Source organism: Mobula birostris, chromosome 6 (assembly GCF_030028105.1).
Source record: "Mobula birostris isolate sMobBir1 chromosome 6, sMobBir1.hap1, whole genome shotgun sequence".
NCBI classification, from domain to species: Eukaryota; Metazoa; Chordata; class Chondrichthyes; order Myliobatiformes; family Myliobatidae; genus Mobula; species Mobula birostris.
Genome location: NC_092375.1, coordinates 66,621,053 through 66,643,335, shown reverse-complemented (window position 1 = coordinate 66,643,335; position 22,283 = coordinate 66,621,053). Strand labels below are relative to the sequence as shown.

Here is a 22,283-nt window from a genome sequence, read left to right as displayed (position 1 = left end):
CTCTACCAGTTCCTCATAATTCATTGACCTTGCAAATATTTTTCTTTCTCCGCCTGTCATATGTGTAATGATCTGGCTTTCATCACCTTCTGGGGCAGAGACGCACTATCCTCTGAGAGAAGACATTTCTGCACACTTCATTTTAATTGGTTGGGCTGTTTTGTGATTGTTGCACTGACAGCAACAGCTCAACATCTACCCTCTTGAGCTCATTTTGGATTTTATCTGTTTGAATGAAGTCATCCCTCATCCTTCTCGACTCCAAGAAATACAGATCCAAGCTGCTAAACTGCTTCTGATAGGGCAAACTGATCTCGGGGATTTGCCTGGAGATGCTCTTTTAGAAGTCCTGTGAAGCTGCTTTTAGATAAAGGGACCAAAACTTTGTGCAGTGTTTCAGGTGTAGCCTCACCAGTGCTCTGTGTGACTGGAGCAGAATCTCCCAATGCTTAAAATTCATCATCTTTGCAAAATATCACGATGAGGCCACTCTCAGGGTGGAGGAGCAACACCTCCTATTCCATCTTGGTAGCCTCCAACCTGATGGTATGATCATCATTTTTTCCTTCCAGTAATTTTTTTTCCTTCTTCCTTCTCTGTTTCCTTCACCACTTTGGCCTCTTCTCCTCACCTGCTTATTACCGTCCCCGGTGCCCCTCTCTCTTCCCTCTATCCCATGGTCTATTCTTCTCTCCTACCAGATTCCTCCCTGTCCAACCCTTTACCTTTCTCACCCACCTGGGTTCTCCTTTCATTTTCTAGCTTGCCCTCTTTCTTCTTTCCCCCGACTTTTTATTCTGGCAACTTCCCCCTCAATTTCCAGTGCTGAAGAAGGTTCTCAGCCTGAAACACCAACTACTTATTCATTTCCATAGATGTAGCCTGCTGAGTTCCTCCAGCATTTTATGTGTGTTTTACTGGTTTTCCAGCATCTGCAGAATCTATTGTGTTTACCTTTGCAATAAAGGCTGAGACGCCAACTGATTGTTTAATTTCTGCCTGCCGTCCTAACCTCCCTGCAAACTTATAGTGATTTATGCATTAGATCATCTAGATTTCTCTGAATGTTCGTCATTTGTAGTCTCTATCCATTTATATAATCTGCCTTTAGTTTCCTTTTTCCACAGTGTGTGACCTCATACTTGTCCAGAATCTTGCCAGATTTTTGTCTAGTTGCTTCATCTATCTCTATCCACAATATCTTCGACACAGCATGTCCTTCTATCTATTTTCATATCATTGGCAAACTTGGAAACCTGCATTTTGTTCCCTGCCCCAGGTCATCAATGTTTATAGTAGCAGTCGAGAGGCGTGACTGATTCCAAGAGTACTCCACTAATTATAACCCTTTGGCCTGAAAAGGACCTGCTTGTACTAATTCTGTTTTCTGTGTGATGGTCAGTTTGTAAATCCATCCTAACTTGATTCTTTTGGTATCTTGGTTTTTTAACATGTGCACCAGTCTCTGAGTGGTGCTTTGTTAAATGTCTTTTGGAAATTTAGATGCACAATATCAACAGTTTCCCCTGTTATCAAATCTCCTTGTCATGTCTTGAGGGATATTCAGCAAATTTGTCAAACATGGGTTTACCTTTCATAAAACCGTGTAGACCAGGTTTGTTGATATTGTTCATATCCTTGCCCATCCCCTAGGCTCCCCTCTCCCTTTCTTTAACCCTAGGCCTCCCATCCCATGATCCTCTCCCTTCTCCAGCCTCGTATCCCTTTTGCCAATCAACTTTCCAGCTCCTAGCTCCATCCCTTCCCCTCCTGTCTTCTCCTATCACTTTGGATCTCCCGCTCCCCCTCCCCCTTTCAAATCTCTTACTACCTCTTCTTTCAGTTAGTCCTGATGAAGGGTCTCGGCCAGAAACGTCGACTGTACCTCTTCCTATAGATGGTGCCTGGCCTGCTGCGTTCACCAGCATTTTTTATGTGTATTGCTTGAATTCCTGCATCTGCAGATTTCCTCGTGTTTGCGTTGTTCATATTGAGCTTTCTTAAATGATTATTGATGGTAGCTTCTTATCAACAACACATATTAAACAAACCAACTCATAGTTCCCTGCTTTATATTGAATCAGGAAATAATGCTAGTTGTTTTCCACCCTTCTCGTACCCTTCCTGAATTTACCAAGTTCTAAAAATGTTCAATCAATGGGTCTACTATCACTTCAATGGGTGTAAGCCATTGTGTCCCAATGACTTATCTGCCTTTTTCTACTTGAGTTTATAGAATACCTTTCCCCTTGTGATTGCGATTTCTTTTTCACAAATTCCTCTCTGTTAGTTTATTAGCCCATTTGTTATCTTGTGGGATATTTTCAGTGTCATCTATGCTGAAAACTGATGCAAAGATACAGATTTAACATCATGGCCATTCCTTTGTTTTCCATTATTAATTCACCAATCCCTTGTTCTCAAGAGATCCTATGCTTCTCTGAGGCTACGTCCACACTAGACTGGATAATTTTGAAAACACTGGTTTCGCGTAAAAACGACAGGCGTCCACACCAGGTGTTTTTCAAAATACCTCCGTCCACATTAGAACGGATATTTGGGCGAATCTCCTCCTACTGGGCATGCGCAGGACACACAGAAAACAAGCGAAGAGGAAACAGTGTACTTGGTGCGTGTTTGTCCTGTGTACGTGTTTGTCCTGTTAGACTAGAAAAACTTAAAAGGAAATTGCCAAACGAAAGACTTGGTGCGTGTTTGTCCAGAAACATTTCCTACAGCCATAGTCTCTTCACTGATGAAAGGGACGACAGCTACAACTAAATGCAATAAGTCTTGTTACTGGGCAAAAGGGAAATTCGCTGTTTCCTCATTTGTTTGCCTTTACTTTTGCCATGTCTTTGTGTATTATTTTGCTGTATTTAACATGTGCAATAAAACAAGTTACTGGGCAAAAGTGACAATTGCATCTATTGAATGTTTGCACAAGCAATACATTAATAATGTTACACGAGCGTGGCGGTGGATGAACCCAAGTGCAGAACACTGGCGCGGGGGCAGAGTCTAGACTTAGAACTAACAGCCTTAAGAACCATGAAACAAGGTTACTCACACTGGAGTCGACCGACAAACTGGCAGCTCCTTCTTGTGATCACAGGGTCTTTATCCTGCATTTTCTGATGGAAAGCAGGTGTGTGTAGTTAGTGGAACCTGGGAATGATTGGAAATTAAACTAGGGGATTGAAGCCCAATTCCTGAGGTAAATAGTGAGGTGGGGGATTGCCACAAGGGACCATGACAAATAAAGTGCCTGGTTAAATGTATAAAACATGTCTGCATCAGTGCTATCTTGTATTTCCATACAATGTTACATTAGGCTGTTACACATCTATTGTTAGAGAAGTACTTACATAAATAGGTAAACCACCTTCATACAAGCAAGGACAGAAAACAGGGCAAAGTGAGTATACTTGTTTATTCAGTAAGCTATGGGTCAAAGTATTTGGTGAGTATATTTCTAACTCTTCTGGCTTCAGTCTCGTTGCCGTCTGTTCTGAAATTGTTAGGTTGCGTTCAAGAAAACAATGAAATGCCGCGCTGCTGCCATCTGTTCCGGCACGTCATGACAGCGTTCTTAAAAATATCCGTTTACCGCGTCCACACTGCTCTGCAAAATCGGTGTTTTCAAATTTACACACTTTAGGGGAGGAAAACGCCGTTTCATTGTGGACGGAGGGTCAAAATGAAGAGAAAAAGCTTCGGTTATGGATTTATCCGGTTTAGTGTGGATGTAGCCTCAGTTACCACTTTCCTATTTGCATATTATTTGTCTTCTCAAAATTATTCTGTCCTTTCTCAAAATATTTAGGTGTTTTGCTGCTGATGCTAAAATCTTTCCAGGTCTTGTTGCTTTGATGCCTTACTTTTCAATTTAATATGATATTTGACATCCTTTGTTAGCTGAAGTTTGCACCTGTTTTGCATTAAATACCCCTTTTTAAAAGGCGTGTGCATAGACAGGAAATCTTCAGAGGGATGTGAGCCAAACACAGACAAATCAGATCGGCAACTTAGTTGGCATGGATCAGTTCGGCCAAAGGTCTTGTCTACATGCTGCATAATTCTATGAAGTTAATTGGGATAAATTCCTCCTGAGTATGACAAACTATCTGTTAAAATATCTGCTGCTGTTCATCATCTGAGTTCTCTCTGTTTATTTCCCACAGCTCTACCTTCATACCATTATAATTGGCCATTTAAATTTAAGGTAGTAGTTATGATCCTGTGGTGTTCTCCCTCAAAATGCAGTCAGAATTCTATCATATTGTGGTGTCACATCCTCTGAGATGTTTAAACAAAAGATTTCTCATCAATTATTACTTACAATCAGATCTAACATAACCCTTAGATCATGACTCGGCTCCTTGATTATCAAGACTACTCCACCTCATTCCCTTTAGGCTTGTACGTTTGGAACATGGACTAATGTGACCATTAGTCAGCCACATCGCCATAACAGATATTAGATCATACTTGTATGTTGCTATTTGTACTGTTAACTCAACTATAGGAAGATGGAACGATTTAGTACTGAACCGGCCATTTGGCCATGATTTTCTGCTGATATTGGTGCCAATTTATGCTGAATGTCTTCCTCCTGTTCATAATCCATTCCCTTCATATTCATATGTCTATCTAAAATCTTCCGAAACTCTTCCAAACTGTGCGCATCCGCTACTACCCTGATAACCTGTTGCAGGAACCGATCACCCTCTGTGTGCATACAAAACAAGCCAACTTACCCCTCTTAATGTTCTGGTGTACACTGGGGTAAAGATTCTGACTGTCTACACTATCTGCAGTAAATTAATTTATTTTTGTCAAATGCACTGAGGTACAATGAAAAGTTTCTTTTGCATACCGTTCATACAGATCATTTCATTACAACACTGCATTGAGGTAATACAGGGTAAAACAATAACAGTGTGCAGAATAGAGTGCTGCAGTTATAAAGAAAGTGCAGGGCAGATAGGTAATAAGGTGCAAGGTCATTATGAGGTAGATTGTGAGGTTTAGAGTCCACTGTATCATACTAGTGAGCTGTTCAATAGTTTTATAACAGTGGGCCTGAATCTGTCCTTGAGATTGGTGATCCGTGCTTTTAGGAAAATGAGAGAATGTCCAAGGTGGGTGAAGTCTTCATTATGTTGGCTGCTTTACCAGGACATCAATAAGTGTAGAAAGGGTCTATGGAGGGGAGGCTGATTTTTGTGATGTGTTGAGCTGTGTCCACAACTCTCTGCAATTTTTATGCAGTCATGGGCAGAGCAATCGTTGGGTGGAAACATGATGCATCTGGATAGGATACATTGAATTAAATTGTCTTTATTACTTGCATCCTTCACATACATGAGGAGTAAAAATCTTTATGTTATGTCTCTGTCTAAATACAATGTGTAATTTATAGTAATTTATAATAAATAGTATGTACAACAGGCCAGTCACTATAATATAAAAATACAATTGTATCAGCATGAATTAATCAGTCTGATGGCCTGGTTAAAGAAGCTGTCCTGGAGCCTATTGGTCCCGGCTTTTATACTGCAGTATCATTTCCCAGATGGTAGCAGTTGGAACAGTTTGTGGTTGGGGTGACTCAGGTCCCCAATGATCCTTCGGGCCCTTTTTACACACATGTATTTGTAAATGCCCTGAATAGAAACATAGAAACATAGAAAATAGGTGCAGGAGTAGGCCATTCGGCCCTTCAAGCCTGCACCGCCATTCAGTACGATCATGGCTGATCCTCCAACTCAGAACCCTGTACCTGCCTTCTCTCCATACCCCCGATCCCTTTAGTCACAAGCGCCATATCTAACTCCCTCTTAAATATAACCAAGAGTGGGAAGTTCACATCTACAGATCCACTTGGCTGTCCACACCACTCTCTGCAGGGTCCTGCAATTGAGGGAATCAATCCCATACCAGGCAGTGATGCAGCCAGTCAGGATGCTCTCAATTGTGACCGTATAGAACCAGCTCTTTCTTGTTCCTTAAAGTGACAGTCCCACAGTTAGTCTTCGTCTCTCTCTCTTTTCAAAAGCACAGTTAATAGGGGTAGTTCAGGATCCCATCACACATGTGACTGTCCACTTGTTAGAAACACCATATTTCAGCCTCAGAGATGACTAAGGTGCAGGTTGCTCCGGAGGCTCAGTGTTGGTGATATCAAACCAAGCGTAAAAAAGATTTAGCTCATCTGAGAGAGAGGCAGGGATGTTGTAAACACCACAGCATTTAGCTTTGTAGTCTGAGATGGTGTGCAGAACTTACCATAAGCTGTGCGTGTTGTTGGTGGAGACTTATGTATGGATCCTGTCCTTGTGTTCTTGTTTCGCTGCTTTGATGACTTTGCATAGATCGTAACTGAGTTCCTGTTGATTACCGGCAATGTAAGCTACCTTGTGCGGTTAGTGCTGCTCACATGGAACTGTTGATCCAAAGTTTCTGGTTTGGATAGACGCTGACTGATTTTTGGGGGACAACATCCTCGATGCACTTCCGAATGAAACTCGTGACCCCTTCCATGAACTCGGAGACATCCTCATCATGAAAGGCATTCCAGTTGACATAATCAAAGCAGTCCTGTAGCATGGAGACCGACTGGTCAGACCAACAGTGGATGGTTTTAACAATGGCTACCTCTTGTTTCAGCTTCTGCCTGTATGTCGGCAGAAGCAAGTTGGAGGAGTGATCTGATTTTCCAAAGAGCGGGTGGAGGAGTACTTTGTAAGCATTGTGGAAGGGAGAGTAGCAGTGGTTGAGTATGCTATCTCCCCGTGTGCTCACCTGGATGTGTTGACAAAACTTTGGAGAGATTTTAGACAGTGATGCTCTATTAAAGTCACCAGTGACGATGAAGGCAGCCTCTAAGTGTGCAGTCTCCAGGCTGCTGATGGTCTTGTACAGTTCCTTGAGAGCCAGGTCAGTTTCAACCTGCAGTGGAAGATACACAGCTGTGATAATAACAGCCGTGAACTCCCAAGGCAGCAGGAATGGTGCATCCATTAAAAATTGCTAAGGGTCCAAGGAGATGAGCCATATTTTTTTAAGAGGAATCAGAGGATCTGGTGAGCTCTCATAGCTACATTATCATCATGGTTGAGTCAGCACAGGCTACTGGTGATGTTTGCTCCCAGGAACTTTAAGGTCTCAAACTCTTGACCTCAACATTATTGATTTAAGCACCACCCCACTGCCTGCAGTCAATGACCAACTCATTTATTTTGCTGATACTGAGGGAAATATTATTGTCACGACACCATGTCTCCAGGTTCCATCTACTTACTTTACTCCAACTCGTTGTTATTTGAGATAAAGCTCACTACTGCAAACAAGTAGATGGAGTTAGAGCAAAATTGGACCATGCAGCCATGAGTATACAAGGAATAGAGTAGGGTGCAGAGGTCGCAGCCTTGTGGGGCATCAGTGTTGATGATAATCAGAGTGAAGGTGTTGCTGCTTATATTCACTGATTGTAGTCTGTTGGTCAGGATGTTAATGATTCAGTTGCAAAGAGAGGTGTTGAGTCCCAGGTCTAAGAGTTTGGTTTGAATTACAGTACTGAACGCGGAGCTGTAGTCAATAAACAATAGTCTGATGTAGGTGTCTTTACAGTTCAGATACTCTAGGGATGAGTGTAGGGCCAGGGAAGCTTGTTTCAATGGAAGGTGAATTACAGTGGGTCAAGGTGGTTTAGGAGCCCAGAGTTACTGAGTGCCATGACAAGCCTCTCGAAGCATATGAAGATGATGGATGTCAAAACCACCTGGTGGTACGTTTCCTTGGCTGTCATAATTTTTAAAATGTCTATCAGGACACCCCTCAACCTCTGACACTAAGGAAAACACTCAAGTTTGTCCAATCTTTCCTTTCTGCTTATGCCCTGTAAGCCAGATAGCATCTTGCTAAAGCAGTTCTGGACCCTTTTCACAGTCTCCATACCCTTCCTACAATGGGGCAACAGACTTCTCAAAATACACAAGTGTAGCCTTACTAAAATTTTATATGGCTATACAAAGTTTTATAAATCTGTATCTTGCTACAAATGCTACATACATTCTGAGGGGGTTTCTCTCTGCTTCATACTTCTGTTTGCATTTGCTGCTGCAGTCTGTCACACTTTGCCAATTTCCCCCTCACCAACCATCATCAGGTGATGGCAAACAAGCATCACCAGATGATGGTTGGGATATGAAAACTGAACAAAGGGTGCTTCATTTGCACAGATTCTTTGTGTGTTAAATCTGCCATATCGCGTCATGGGGAATGTGGTATTCACCTATAAAGCAGGTAATGCAGAATGGCGTTGAGCTTTAATGGTTAAATTAAAAGGAGAAGTTATAGAACATAGAACAGTACAGCACAGTACAGGCCCTTTGACCCACCATGTTGTGCCGACCCTCAAACTCTGCCTCCCATATAACCCCCCACCTTAAATTCCTCCATATACCTGTCTGGTAGTCACTTAAACTTTACTAGTGTATTTGCCTCCACCACTGACTCAGGCAGTGCATTCCATGCACCAACCACTCTCTGAGTAAAAAACCTTCCTCTAATATCCCCTTTGAACTTCCCACCCCTTACCTTAAAGCCATGTCCTCTTGTATTGAGCAGTGGTGCCCTGGGGAAGAGGCGCTGGTTATCCACTCTATCTATTCCTCTTATTATCTTGTACACCTCTATCATGTCTCCTCTCATCCTCCTCCTTTCCAAAGAGTAAATCCCTAGCTCCCTTAATCTCTGATCATAATGCATACTCTCTAAACCAGGCAGCATCCTGGTAAATCTCCTCTGTACCCTTTCCAATGCTTCCACATCCTTCCTATAGTGAGGTGACCAGAACTGGACACAGTACTTCAAGTGTGGCCTAACCAGAGTTTTATAGAGCTGCATCATTACATCGCGACTCTTAAACTCTATCCCTCGATTTATGAAAGCTAACACCCCGTAAGCTTTCTTAACTACCCTATCCACCTGTGAGGCAACTTTCAGGGATCTGTGGACATGTACCCCGAGATCCCTGTGCTTCTCCACACTACCAAGTATCCTGCCATTTACTTTGTACTCTGCCTTGGAGTTGGTCCTTCCAAAGTGTACCACCTCATACTTCTCCTGGTTGAACTCCATCTGCCACTTCCCAGCCCACTCCTGCATCTTATCAATGTCTCTCTGCAATCTTTGACAATCCTCTACACTATCTACAACACCACCAACCTTTGTGTCGTCTGCAAACTTGCCAACCCACCCTTCTACCCCCACATCCAGGTTGTTAATAAAAATCACGAAAAGTAGAGATCCCAGAACAGATCCTTGTGGGACACCACTAGTCACAATCCTCCAATCTGAACGTACTCCCTCCACCACGACCCTCTGCCTTCTGCAGGCAAGCCAATTCTGAATCCACCTGGCCAAACTTCCCTGGATTCCATGCCTCCTGACTTTCTGAATAAGCCTACTGTGTGGAACCTTGTCAAATGCCTTACTAAAATTCATATAGATCACATCCACTGCACTACCCTCATCTATATGCCTGGTCACCTTCTCAAAGAACTCTATCAGGTTTGTTAGACACGATCTGCCCTTCACAAAGCCATGCTGACTGTCCCTGATCAGACCATGATTCTCTAAATGCCCAGAGATCCTAACTCTAAGAATCTTTTCCAACAGCTTTCCCACCACAGATGTAAGGCTCACTGGTCTATAATTACCCGGACTATCCCTGCTACCTTTTTTGAACAAGGGGACAACATTTGCCTCCCTCCAATCCTCCGGTACCATTCCCGTGGACAATGAGGACATAAAGATCCTAGCCAGAGGCTCAGCAATCTCTTCCTTCACCTCGTGGAGCAGCCTGGGGAATATTCCTTTAGGCCCCGGGGACTTACCTGTCCTAATGTATTTTAACAACTCCAATACCTCCTCTTCCTTAATATCAACATGCTCCAGAAGATCAACCTCACTCATATTGTCCTCACCATCATCAAGTTCCCTCTCATTGGTGAATACCGAAGAGAAGTATTCATTGAGGACCTCGCTCACTTCCACAGCCTCCAGGCACATCTTCCCATCTTTATCTCTAATCGGTCCTAACTCCACTCCTGTCATCCTTTTTTCCTTCACATAATTGAAGAATGTCTTGGGGTTTTCCTTTACCCTACTCACTAAGGCCTTCTCATGCGCCCTTCTTGCTCTTCTCAGCTCCTTTCTTGCTTCCCTATATTCCTCAATAGACCCATCTAATCCTTGCTTCCTAAACCTCATGTATGCTGCCTTCTTCCACCTGACTAGATTTTCCACCTCACTTGTCACCCATGGTTCCTTCACCCTACCATTCTTTATCTTTCTCACCGGTACAAATTTATCCCTAACATCCCGCAAATGATCTCTAAACATCGACCACATGTCCATAGTACATTTCTTTGCAAAAACATCATCCCAGTTCACACCCGCAAGTTCTAGCCTTATAGCCTCATAATTTGCCCTTCCCCAATTGAAAATTTTCCTGTCCTCTATGTTTCTGTCCTTTTCCATGATAACGCTAAAGGCCAGGGAGCGGTGGTCACTGTCCCCCAGATGCTCACCCACTGAGAGATCTGTGACCTGACGTGGTTCGTTATCTAGTATGGCATTCCCCCTAGTCAGCCTGTCCACATACTGTGACAGGAATCCGTCCTGGACACACTTAACAAACTCTGCCCCATCTAAACCCTTGGAACTAATCAGGTGTCAATCAATATTAGGGAAGTTAAAGTCACCCATGATAACAACCCTGTTGTTTTTGCACCTTTCCAAAATCTGCCTCCCAATCTGCTCCTTTGTATCTCTGCTGCTACCAGGGGGCCTGTAGAATACCCCCAATCGAGTAACTGCTCCCTTCCTGTTCCTGACTTCCACCCATACTGACTCAAAAGAGGATCCTGCTACATTACCCACCCTCTCTGTAATCCCTGACCAGTAATGTCACCCCTCCTCCCCCTTTCCCCCCTCTCTATCCCTTTTAAAGCACTGACATCCAGGAATATTGAGAATCCATTCCTGCCCTGGTGCCAGCCAATTTTCAGTAATGTAAATTCCATAAAGTTGGTTTGTGTTGTCTGAAAATTTTAATATTGAGTAATGTTTGAAGTCAGACATTGAAATTGATGGAGGCCTTGCACCAAAAATCAGTTTCCTATACTGAAAAGGATGAGCAGCAATAAAACTACTACCAGAGCATCTGGGATTCAAATCAGATAAGCAATTCATCTCAGAAATGATGGTGGTAATCTGAAGCTATTTTCTGTGAAGGCTTAAAGAAGTTGAGTCACTTGACGATTTCAAGACTGAGATGGGAAGGTTTCAAGGATTGTGGGGCAATGGAAAGTAGTAGAGCTACAACCATGTCAGCCCCTGCACAGAACCAAGAATAGTACAGGCCCTTTGGCTCATGATGTTGTGCTGAACTTTTAACTTACTCCAGGATCAACCAAATACTGCCCTCCCGCATAACCCTCCATTTTTCTTTTACCTTATCACCTTAAAATTATGCTATCTCATACTAGCCATTTATACCCTGGGAAAAAGATGCTAGCTATCCACTCAATGCTGATTGTCATCTTGTACACTGCTATCGGGTCACTTCTCAACCTTCTTCGCTCCAAAATTTAAAGCCCTAGCTCGCTCAACCTATCCTCAGAAGAAATGCTCTCTTGTCAAGGCAGCATCCAGGTAAATCTCTTCTGCACCCTCTCTAAAGCTTCCATATCCTTCTTATAATGTGGCAATCAGAGCTGAACACAATACTCCAAGTGTGATCTAATCAGGGTTTTATAGAGCTGCAACATCACCTTGTCACTCTTGAACTCAATCCCCCGACTATGAAGATCAAAAGACCTTCTGAACAACCCTATCAATTTGCGTGGCAACTTTGAAGGATCTGTGGATGTGTACGTCAACATCCCTCTGTTCCTCCATGCTGCTAAATCCTGCCATTTACCCTTTACTCTATCTTAAATTTTGACTTTCCAAAGTGAATCACTTCACACATTTTTAGATTGAACTCTATCTGCCACTTCTCAGCCCAGCTCTGCATCCTCTCATTGTTTTGTTGTAATGTATGACAAACTTCTGCGCTATCCACAACACCACCAACCTTTGTGTCATCTGCATGCTTACTCACCCACCCTTCCACTTTCCCATCCAAGGCATTTACAAAAATCACAAAGAGCAGGGATCCTAGAAAGATTCCTGTACAACACCACAGGTCACCAACCTGCTGGCAGAATGCACTCCATCTACAACCGCTCTCTGCCTTCTGTGGGTAAAACAATCTTGAATCCACGCAGCCAAGCTCCCTGAATCCCATACCTCCTGGCTTTCTGAATGAGCCTACCATGGGGAACCTTGTTGAAGCCTGACTAAAATCCAGGTACACCACATCCACTGCTGTTCTCTCATCAATTTGTTTTGTCACTATCTTGAAGAATTCACTCAGGATTATGAGGGGTGACTTGCCCCTCAGAAAGCCATGCTGACTATCGCTAATCAGACAATGCTTCTCCAAATTCTTGTAAAACCTGTCTCAAAGAAACATCTCCAAATGGAAGGGCTCCTACATGGGACCAAAAGAAGCTGCAGAACCTAGTCAGCTCCATCTTGGGCACTAGCCTACAAAGTACCCAGGACACCTTTAGGGAGCGGTGTCTTAGAAAGGCAGCGTCCATTATTAAGGACCTCCAGCACCCAGGGCATGCCCTTTTCTCACTGTTACCATCAGGTAGGAGGTACAGAGGCCTGAAGGCACAGACTCAATGATTGAGGAACAGCTTCTTCCCCTCTGCCGTCTGATTCCTGAATGACATTGAAGGTTTGGACACTACCTCACTTTGTTTTTAATATACACTATTTCTGTATTTGCACATTTTTAAAATCTATTCAATATATGTAATTGATTTACTTGTTTATTTATTATTACTATTTTTTTCTCTCTGCTAGATTGTGTATTGCATTGAACTGCTGCTGCTTAGTTAACAAATTTCACGTCACATGCCGGTGATAATAATTCTGATTCTGATGTTTGCCCGCCATTGATGTAAGACTCACTTACAGGATTATTCTATTACCCTCTTTGAATAAAGGAATAACATTTGCTGCTCTCCAATTTTCTGGTACTACTTTGTGGCCATTTAGGATGCAAGGAACATAGCAAAAGATTAATCTCTTCCTTTACTTCCTAGGGCATTTCCCATTCTGCCTCAGGCACTTATCTGTCCTAATGTTTTACAAATGTCCCAGCACATTCTCTTTCTTAATGGCTACACATTCCAGCATATTAGCCTGTTCTATGCTCTCTTCACTTTGGTTAAGGTCCCCCTCACATGTGAGTACTGAAGTAAAATATTCATTAAGGACCTCCCCTACATTCTCTGACTCCAGGCACATGTTTTCTCTTTAATCCCTGATTGGTCCCATCCTCCCTGTAGTCATCCTCCTGTTGTTCACTTATGTGTAGAATGCCTTGATCCTTAATCCTACTTGCCAAGGACTTCATTAGTCCCTTCTTAAGCTCATTCCTCACTACCTTGTAACTCAAAGGAGCTCTCTCTTGCTTCCTAAACCTTAAGTATTCTTCTTTCTTCCTCTTGATAAGATATTCTGCCTCTCTTGTCAACCGTATTTCCTTCACTCTTACATTCTTTCTCTGCCTCTAAGGGACAAACAGATCCAGAACCCCATTTAAGAGCTCCCTGTCAATGTCCACATTTCCATTGTGCATTTCTGAGTACATCTGTTGCCAATTTACACTCCCAAGTTCCTGCTTAATTGCATCATAATTCCCCTTCCTCTAATTAAATACCTCCTTACCATCTGCTTTTATCCCTGTCCAAGGTTATGGTAAAGGTCAAGGAAATGTGGTCACTCTCTCCGAAATGCTCACACACCAAGAGATCTCTCAACCAATTGCCTAATATCAGATCCTGAATGTCCCCTTCACTCGTCAGTCTGTCCACAGTGTGTCAGGAATCCTTTCTGTGCATACCTAACACCAAGGAGTTGCCAAAAAATATTAGGGAAATTAAAGTCACCTATGACAACAATACTGTTACTTTGGCACCTTTCCAAAAGCTGCCTCGTGATTTGCTCCTCAGTGTCTCTGTTGCTATTGGGTTGTCTGTAGAATACTTCAAATAGAATGCTTGCCCCCTTCCTGTTTCTGACTTCCACCCACGCTCAGTGGAAAACCCCTCTATGATGCCTTTTTCTGCATCCGTCGTACTATATCTGATTAGGAATGACACTCCCCCACATCTTACCTCCTTCCCTGACCCTTTTGAAAGATATAAACCCCAGGGCTTCCATTATCCATTCCTGCCCGTGTGATAACCAAGTTTCTGTAATGGCCACAATATTCTAGTTCTATGTACTGACCCATGCTCTATATTCATCACCTTTCTTCCTGATACTTCTCGCATTAGATACATTTTAATCCAGCCAACTGATTGCAATTATGCCCTATCTACCACCTGTCCTCCTCAGAGTCTTTCTACACATTTCATCTACCTTTACAACAGTTGCTTCATCCTCTGATCTAATTGTTCTGGTTCCCATCCCCTGCCAACCAAGTTTAAACCCTCTCCAACAGACCAAGCAAACCTACCTGCTTGGATATTAGTCTCCTCAAGTTCAGGTGTATCCTGTCCCTTTTGTCCCAATCTACCTTCCCCGAAAGAGTCCCAGTGATCCTCAAATCTGAAACCCTGCCCTGGCACCAGTTCTTCAGCCACACATTTGTCTGCCCTAATATCCTATTCTTATACTCTCTGGCGTGTGGCACAGGCAGCAGTCTGGAGATTACTACCCTTGAGGTCCTGATTTTCAGCTTACTGCCTAACTCCTTTATCTGATGGAATAGGATAACAAGCCTTGAGGATAGGAATGATATATTCCTGTTCCTGTGTTCCCATTGATAAGTTTGCATGCTAACAGACTCTGTGGCAGCACATCAAGTCAGTCTCTGCTGGAGAGGAGATAATACTGTTTTTGCATTGAAAACAAAATTCATTTTTATATTTGTGAATTAATTTATTGGCTCTTTTATTTTGGTATGTCATCATGTCTTCACCAGGAAAGCTGCTGATTTTCTGATGTAGAAGATGAATGATAAAAAAATCATGTAGCAAGTAAAGATTTCCATTATTGATTTCTATCGTATGTTGGAATATAATCATGTTGATTATATTCACTTTCACTTAGTTTTTTTTTAACTTTTCCATTATTTCGAATTCAGAGATCAGATCATTAGCTCCCATGTAATTGAGGAAAATAGCTGTACTGCTCTCATTTTTCAAGTTGAAGTCAAGATTTAGATTTGTCTTCACCACAGCTTGTCCTGAAAGATATTGAGCTTTGCAGCATTTGAATGAGAAAATATCTTAATAGATAATTCAGTGGGCTGGGCTAAATGGAAATGGTGATTTGATGTCCTGAATCATTTGCACACACGTAATCTTATCCCTAACACATGGGCAGCAAAGCAGTCGATAATTGACTTCGTTTTCACTTTCACTTAAAGTATTAGTCTTTTTCTTCCCTGAGACTCCATACCAAAAGTAAACTTGATGATGGTATTAAAATGAATTTGATCGTTATATTTTCCTTTCACAGAATATCAAAACATTCAAAGTAAAATTATTATCAAAGTACATATATTTCACCATATACAGTACAACCGTAAGATTCGTTTTCTTGCATGCATTCATAGTAAATCCAGAAAACATAATACTGTAGAATCAATGAAAGATTACAGCCAGCACGAGGAACGAACAACCAATTTGCAGAAGACAACAAACTGTGCAAACACAGAAGAAAACAACAAGGAAATAATTATAATAGGTAAATAAGCAATAATATCAAGATCTTGAGATGAAGAGTCCTTGGGAGTGAGTCCATAGGTTGTGAGAACAGTTTAACAATGGGGTTAGTGAAGGTTATACCTGGTGCAAGAGCCTGATGGTTGAGGGTAATCCTAAAACTGATGGCATGAATCCTGAGACTCCTTTACTTTCTTTCTGATGGCAGCAGCAAGAAGAGAGCATGGTCTGGATGGTCGATGGGGTGGGGAGGGAGAGGGCATGATGACAGATGCTGCTTTCCTGCAATAGCACTCTGTGTAGATGTGCTCATGGTTGGGAGGGCTTTACCTATGATGGACTGGACCGTATCCACCATTGTTTGTAAGATTTTCCATTCCAGTAGAATTGGTGTTTCCATGCCAGGACATGATGCAACCTGTCTATATACTCTCCACCTCACTTCTATAAAAGTTTGTCAAAGCTTTAGAATCTTCACAAACCTTTAAGAAAATAGAGGCGCTACCATATTTTCTTCTCAATTGCATTTTTGTGCTGGACCCAGGACAGATCTTCTGAAATGATAACAGTGAGGAATTTTAAATTGCTGACCTTTTCCACTTCACTTCTGATCCTCTGATGATTACTGACTCATGGACCTCTGGTTTCCTCCTCCTGAAGTCAATAATCAGCTCCTTGGTCTTGCTGACATTAAGAGGTGGTTGTCCTGGCAACACTCAGTCAGGTTTTCTTTTTTTTTGGTAATTTATTTTTTATTGAATTTTATCATTCAAGAAACATATCCATAAGATGTATTTCAGATACTGTGTGTGTGTATATGTATGTATGTGTGTGTGTATATGTGTGTGTGTGTGTGTGTGTGTGTGTATATATATATATATATATATATATATATATATATATCATATAATCATATTTGTCTCAGATCTCCACATAATATTTATCTGAGGTATACACCTATAGAAAGCAGAAAGAAAAAAGAACAATTGAAAGAAGAAAACCATGTACAGAGTAGGGAGTGATTTTTTTTTACAACATATTCATTGACTTGTGAGAATAAAATCAGGGCTATGAGGTGTTTTGTAGTTAAACCATTTTTCCAGTATGAATAAAATTGTTCCAACTTATGATTAACAGATGCTGTTATCTTCTCCATTTCGTAAATGTTCATTGTAATTTCCATCCATACATTTAAAGTTGGGCTCTCCTATGATAACCATTTCCTGGTAAGGGTCTTTTTACCAGCCACCAGCAGTACATTCATTAAATATTTATCTCTCTTCAACCATTCTTGAGGTATGTACCCAAAATATATGGTCTTACTCTCTAAGGGTATGTCACATTTAAAGATGTCTTGTAGGGCATTATGTATCCCACTCCAATAGTCTTTGATAACGGGGCACTCACAGAAAACATGACAATGGTTGCACCTTGATCTCCACAATTTCTCCAGCAAACAGGGGGATTACTATCATAATTGGGTTTCTGAGAGGGTGTAATAAAATACCTTATCAAGTTTTTCCACAGGAACTCCCTGCATTTCTGTGAACTGGTACACTTTCATTGATACCTCCATATTATTGTTCAGTCTTCCTCAGATATTATTATCCCTCCTTCCTTCTCCCATTTTGTTTTAATGTATGAAGTCAAATGTGTTTTAAGATTTGACAAACCCTTATACACACTTGACATGATTCTACTACCGTTGTTTGAATTATATGCTTTTCTAAATAGCTCTATCAGACATGTACCTGCCTTGGCCACATTTTCAACCGTGTCATTAACATACTGTCGCATCTGTAAATACCGGTAAAAGTCTTGTTTTTCTAATAAGTGATTCCCTTTGAGCATTTCAAAACTGAACAGTGTTCCTTCTTTCATTATATTGCAAATAGCTGTTATTCCTTTAGCTGTCTAGTCCTTAAATCTAGCATCCAGTTTATTCGGCGTAAAATCCGAGTAATATGCACACCATTTAAGAATTGCAATGTCCGTATCTAGTTTATATTCTTTTATAATAGTTTAGTCAGATTTTCAATCTCCCTCCTTTATGCTTACTCATTGCTACCTTTGATTGTCCAATGACAAATATGGCACTAGAGCTAGCTTAGCCTCATCATAAGTATAAAGCGAGTAGAGCAGGAGGTTAAGCCCACAGCTTTGTGGTGCACCTGTGCTGATGGATTAAGAGTGAAGTAAATTAACCAGCTGGGACAACAGTGGAACACTGGCCAATGATTCCTCCAAAAAAGAGCTGTTTCTATTAGAATGTGGTCATTGTTGGCAAGGCAGCATTTGATGCTCGTTCTTGGTCAATTTAGAGGGCAGTTCAGAATGAATCTCAACTGCACATCAATAGTGGTAAAAGTTTAGACCTCACAGGAAAATTGGGCTTTAAGTAATTTGATGAGGATGGGTTTGGGGGTGGGGTGGGTTGAAATCGGCACTACCAAATAACATTGAGGAGAATTACCAAGGTTTATGAAAGACTGGGAAAGGCCAAAGGCATTAACATCAATTAAAGTTTATGGATAAGATGAGTCCGATGGAGGACAAATGAACAGATCTGCCTGAGAGAAATATGAGCTATAAGTGTATAAATGGACAAACTAGGTCTAAGAAAATGGTAGAAAAGGAGGAACAAATTGCCTCTAGTGTAGTGACAATAATAAGGTCTAATTCAAGTGGAAGGAATAGGAATATAATATTTCAAATTGAAACGCAAAATCCTGCAAAGTGAAGATGCCAAGATTGTGACAATAAGACATGAGATATTAAATTGTTTATATTTGGAAAGGTAAAAACTGATTAGAGTTGGCCGGCATAATTTTGTGCATAAGAATTGATGAGGGCAGGAAGGTAGATGTTGTCAACATGGACTTTAGAAAGACTCTTCTCCCCCATCTACCCTCCTCGCTCCCTCCCCTTCCCCCCCACTTCCCCCCCACCGGCTCTCCCCACCCCCATCTCTCTCTCTTATCATTCAGATACAGTTCAGTGTAATAATCTTTCAGGACATTAAGTACAAAATTGTAAAATTTAACAGAGGAGACTTTATTATCTTAATTTTCCAGGGCCTCCAGTGAGAGGGTGGGAGGAAAAGCCCTGGATTTTGTATAAGGATATGTTGGTGAAAATGAACAATTAAAATGTTCAATTGTTTATAAATTTGCATGTGAATTCTTGATTTGTTTCTTGTATTTTTTTTGTTGATTACATTCAATCTTTCAAACACTGGTTAAATCTCGGCTGATATGTTGTGTTCACGCACAAGGAATCATATCAGCATTGATGATATGATGCGAGTGGATTTATTAGGTTCATTCCAGAAATGGGGAACTTAAATGGAAAGATCGGAGAAGCTGTTTTTCTCACTTCAACATAAGAGTATCAGGGAATATTTGAATAAATTGCAGGTGGCTGTTGCAGAACACAGAATTTTTTCCCCAAGGGATAGATTTGGTAAATAAAAGTCTAGAGATCCAAGATGATAAACGAAGAGTCATCTGTAATATGACTAACCTTATCTTTACACAATGAGATGTTGTGACCTGGAATGCTGTGTCTGGAAAGAAAGCAGAAATGGGTTCAGTTGAAACACGTGGAAGAAAATTACTTGTACCTTTGAAAGGATGTAGTGTGGAAAGCTCTGGGGAGTGGGGAGAAAGGGATTAATTAGAGAACATTCCCAAAGATGAAGTTCAGTCATGACCAACTGACTGCCCTATTATTGTCCTTTGTGATTTTAGGATTCCATGTTAATGAAGTACCTCCCTACCAAATAGAGCAGTGTTTAATGCTATCCCCATTCATCATGTCTTATGTCATTCACCAAAGAAGATGAAACAGAAGTGTGTGGAACAGGCCATGGACTGCTGCTGAAAGATTGTGTGGAGTAGTGGATAAAATTACTGCTCAAAGCACATTTGCTGATGGTGGAGTGTGAGGCTAGGTGTAGTGGTGGCAAGAATGGGAGTGTTCTGAATGTGGTGGATAAGAATCAGTTTTGTGCATGAGATGCTGTGCATTAGGGATAAATCCAGTTGTCACCCTGGCTGACTCTGTGTCATCTGTTTAAGGTGAAAGATGTTCTGAAAGGCATCATGGCCAACCTGCAGCAGACTAACAGTGAGAAGATTCTGCTGAGCTGGGTGCGTCAATCCATCCGTAACTACAAGCCAGTTAATGTCGTCAATTTCACCTCCAGCTGGTCAGATGGCCTGGCCTTGAATGCTCTCATTCACAGCCACAGGTAAGAAAGAGGAAAGGATCTTCCCAAGTTCCCCATCTTGTGGGTTAAAGTTTGGTTTTGTATCTTCTTTACATCAGTAAGAATACCATGAGGTTTTCTGTCACAGTGAGCTTATCTCTTGGTGCATAAAGAAACTCGAGAGCTGGCACTGATCTGAAAAGGAGCTTTACTCACCAACAATAAGAGGATAAGATCGGAAAAGCTTCTGCAAGCTTGCAGACCTCTTATCACTAGCTGCTGAAAATAACACTAATCTTTTGTAGACGACTCCATCATAGGACCTTGCACCTTTCAGGCAGAGAAGAAGTGTTCCCTGTTAATATGAGATGTAATTCCCTGAATGAAACCAGCTTTCATAAGAGCATCTTTCAAAAAACATGATCCTGCAGTTTAATTGGCAAATGTAGGGTGAAGAAGACAAAACAGAATCATTAACACTGAAACAATGACAGGGATAATGTTAGGCGATAAAAACCAAGGAGGTCATTACCACACTGTTATAGTTCTTCCCAATTGCTTTCCATCTTTTTTCTAACATGATCATTGTAAAACTTTTTATGTTGTTACACTGAAAAATTCAATTTTGTCTCCAAGAGATACAGCTTCCCTTCCTCGAGGGCAGCTTTCCCATCTGAATAGTGGCTGCAATGTGGCATTTCAGCACCTACAAACGGTTTTATTGAAGAGACCAAGTCCTGAATTTAATTGCAGTATTGTTAATGACATAAATCTTTATTATGTGAAATACCCCTCGTGAGTGTTGAGAATTGTAGATGAATGCAAGAATTGAACCCCACACATGCACCATGCAAGAGGTTAACATCTTGGCCAATGAATTTTAGAACAGCGTAAGCTTCTGATTCATATACAAAAGCCTCTTCATTTTATTGAATATATTAGCGGGAATTAGCTTCCATTAGAATTACTTTGGAGACTTTCAGAAAATTACAATCCATAATTGCCAATTTAAACTCGCAGACTATTGTCCATTTGTATTTAAACGTTGCATATTATAATTATGCAAAATTAACTGCTTTGTATTTAACCCCAAAAAAGTGACTCTGTTCATTGTAAGTGGCACCATTATTTCTGAATTTGAAAGGAGATCTAACTAAAAGGTACTGCTCATTCGAAGTGTTCATTATGGGCTTCTTTCCAGCAGGAAGGAATCATTGAAATGCTTGTAAGATATTTCTTGCTGATTCAAAATCCAGAAGCTGACATGAGAATTCACAGGTTCTCAGTGGACATTCTTGATTTAATGTTCACTTGAAGGCAGATTGACCAGGAGATTTACTGTAGAAATACTTCTCACATGCAAAAAAAAGTGACCTAAATCAAAATAATCTTTAAATATTTGGTGTATAATAATCAGAGTCTTCTCAGTGATGTTATCATTCTGCATTGGAAACAGATTATTCTAGCCAAGTAGCCAAGTGATCTACATGAGAGTAAATGATGATGGGCATTTATATTGCATTGGGCGATTGATTAAATAAGCCTGTTGGCTCTGCCTGAGTCAAGTGATCGCTTCTGGTCTGAAAAATCCACAATATATCAAGTATATAAGTTGTATTCCTTCTATTGCCAACAACCCTTCCATGACTGCTGGTAACTCTTATTTTTGCCTGTGCTTGGAGATCGTGGCAGTTAAAGGGAGGTTGGAAACAAATGTATACATTAGTTTTAGAGTACTGCTTGGAGACAGACAAAGCTTTAGTTTTACACAGGAGAGGAGCTCAGGCTCTTCCACAATAAAACACTGTGATGCCACTGCTGGAAAAACCTGACCATTTGTAAGAAGGATGTTAAAGCCTCAGAGGAAATAGAGTATATTTAATGTCAACTATTTAGTAGGGGATGAGAATCAGCAAAAAACTGCAGTTGCTGGAAATATATGATGCTGAGCAGGCCAGTTAACATCTGTGGAAAAAAATAGGGGTTAATGGGGTTAATGCTTCAGTCAAAAACCCTTCATCAAAACAGGGAAGGAGAGAAAGTAGGTTAGTTTTTTTGCAGAGTGGGTGTGAGAGATCTGTTGGAGAAGGGGAATATCTCATTGGTTGATGCTGGGGTTGTTGTGGGAATAATCTGTAGAGGTCAACCAGTTGAAAGGTTTATGGGGCAGTTGGAGACGAGATAAAGAACAAAAGTTTGTCATG

At 41.2% G+C, this 22,283-nt stretch overlaps 1 protein-coding gene across 11 annotated transcripts in view; it reads left to right on the top strand.

Annotated features, from left to right (window-relative positions):
• Window positions 1-22,283, top strand: part of dmd (dystrophin) — a 1,961,093-nt gene that overhangs the window by 556,743 nt on the left and 1,382,067 nt on the right. For all 11 annotated transcript variants that reach the window (XM_072260552.1, XM_072260560.1, XM_072260554.1 and 8 more), the window contains exon 6: window positions 19,949-20,121. In XM_072260552.1, coding sequence (XP_072116653.1) covers window positions 19,949-20,121 — 173 coding nt within the window. The remainder of the gene's footprint in view (window positions 1-19,948; window positions 20,122-22,283) is intronic.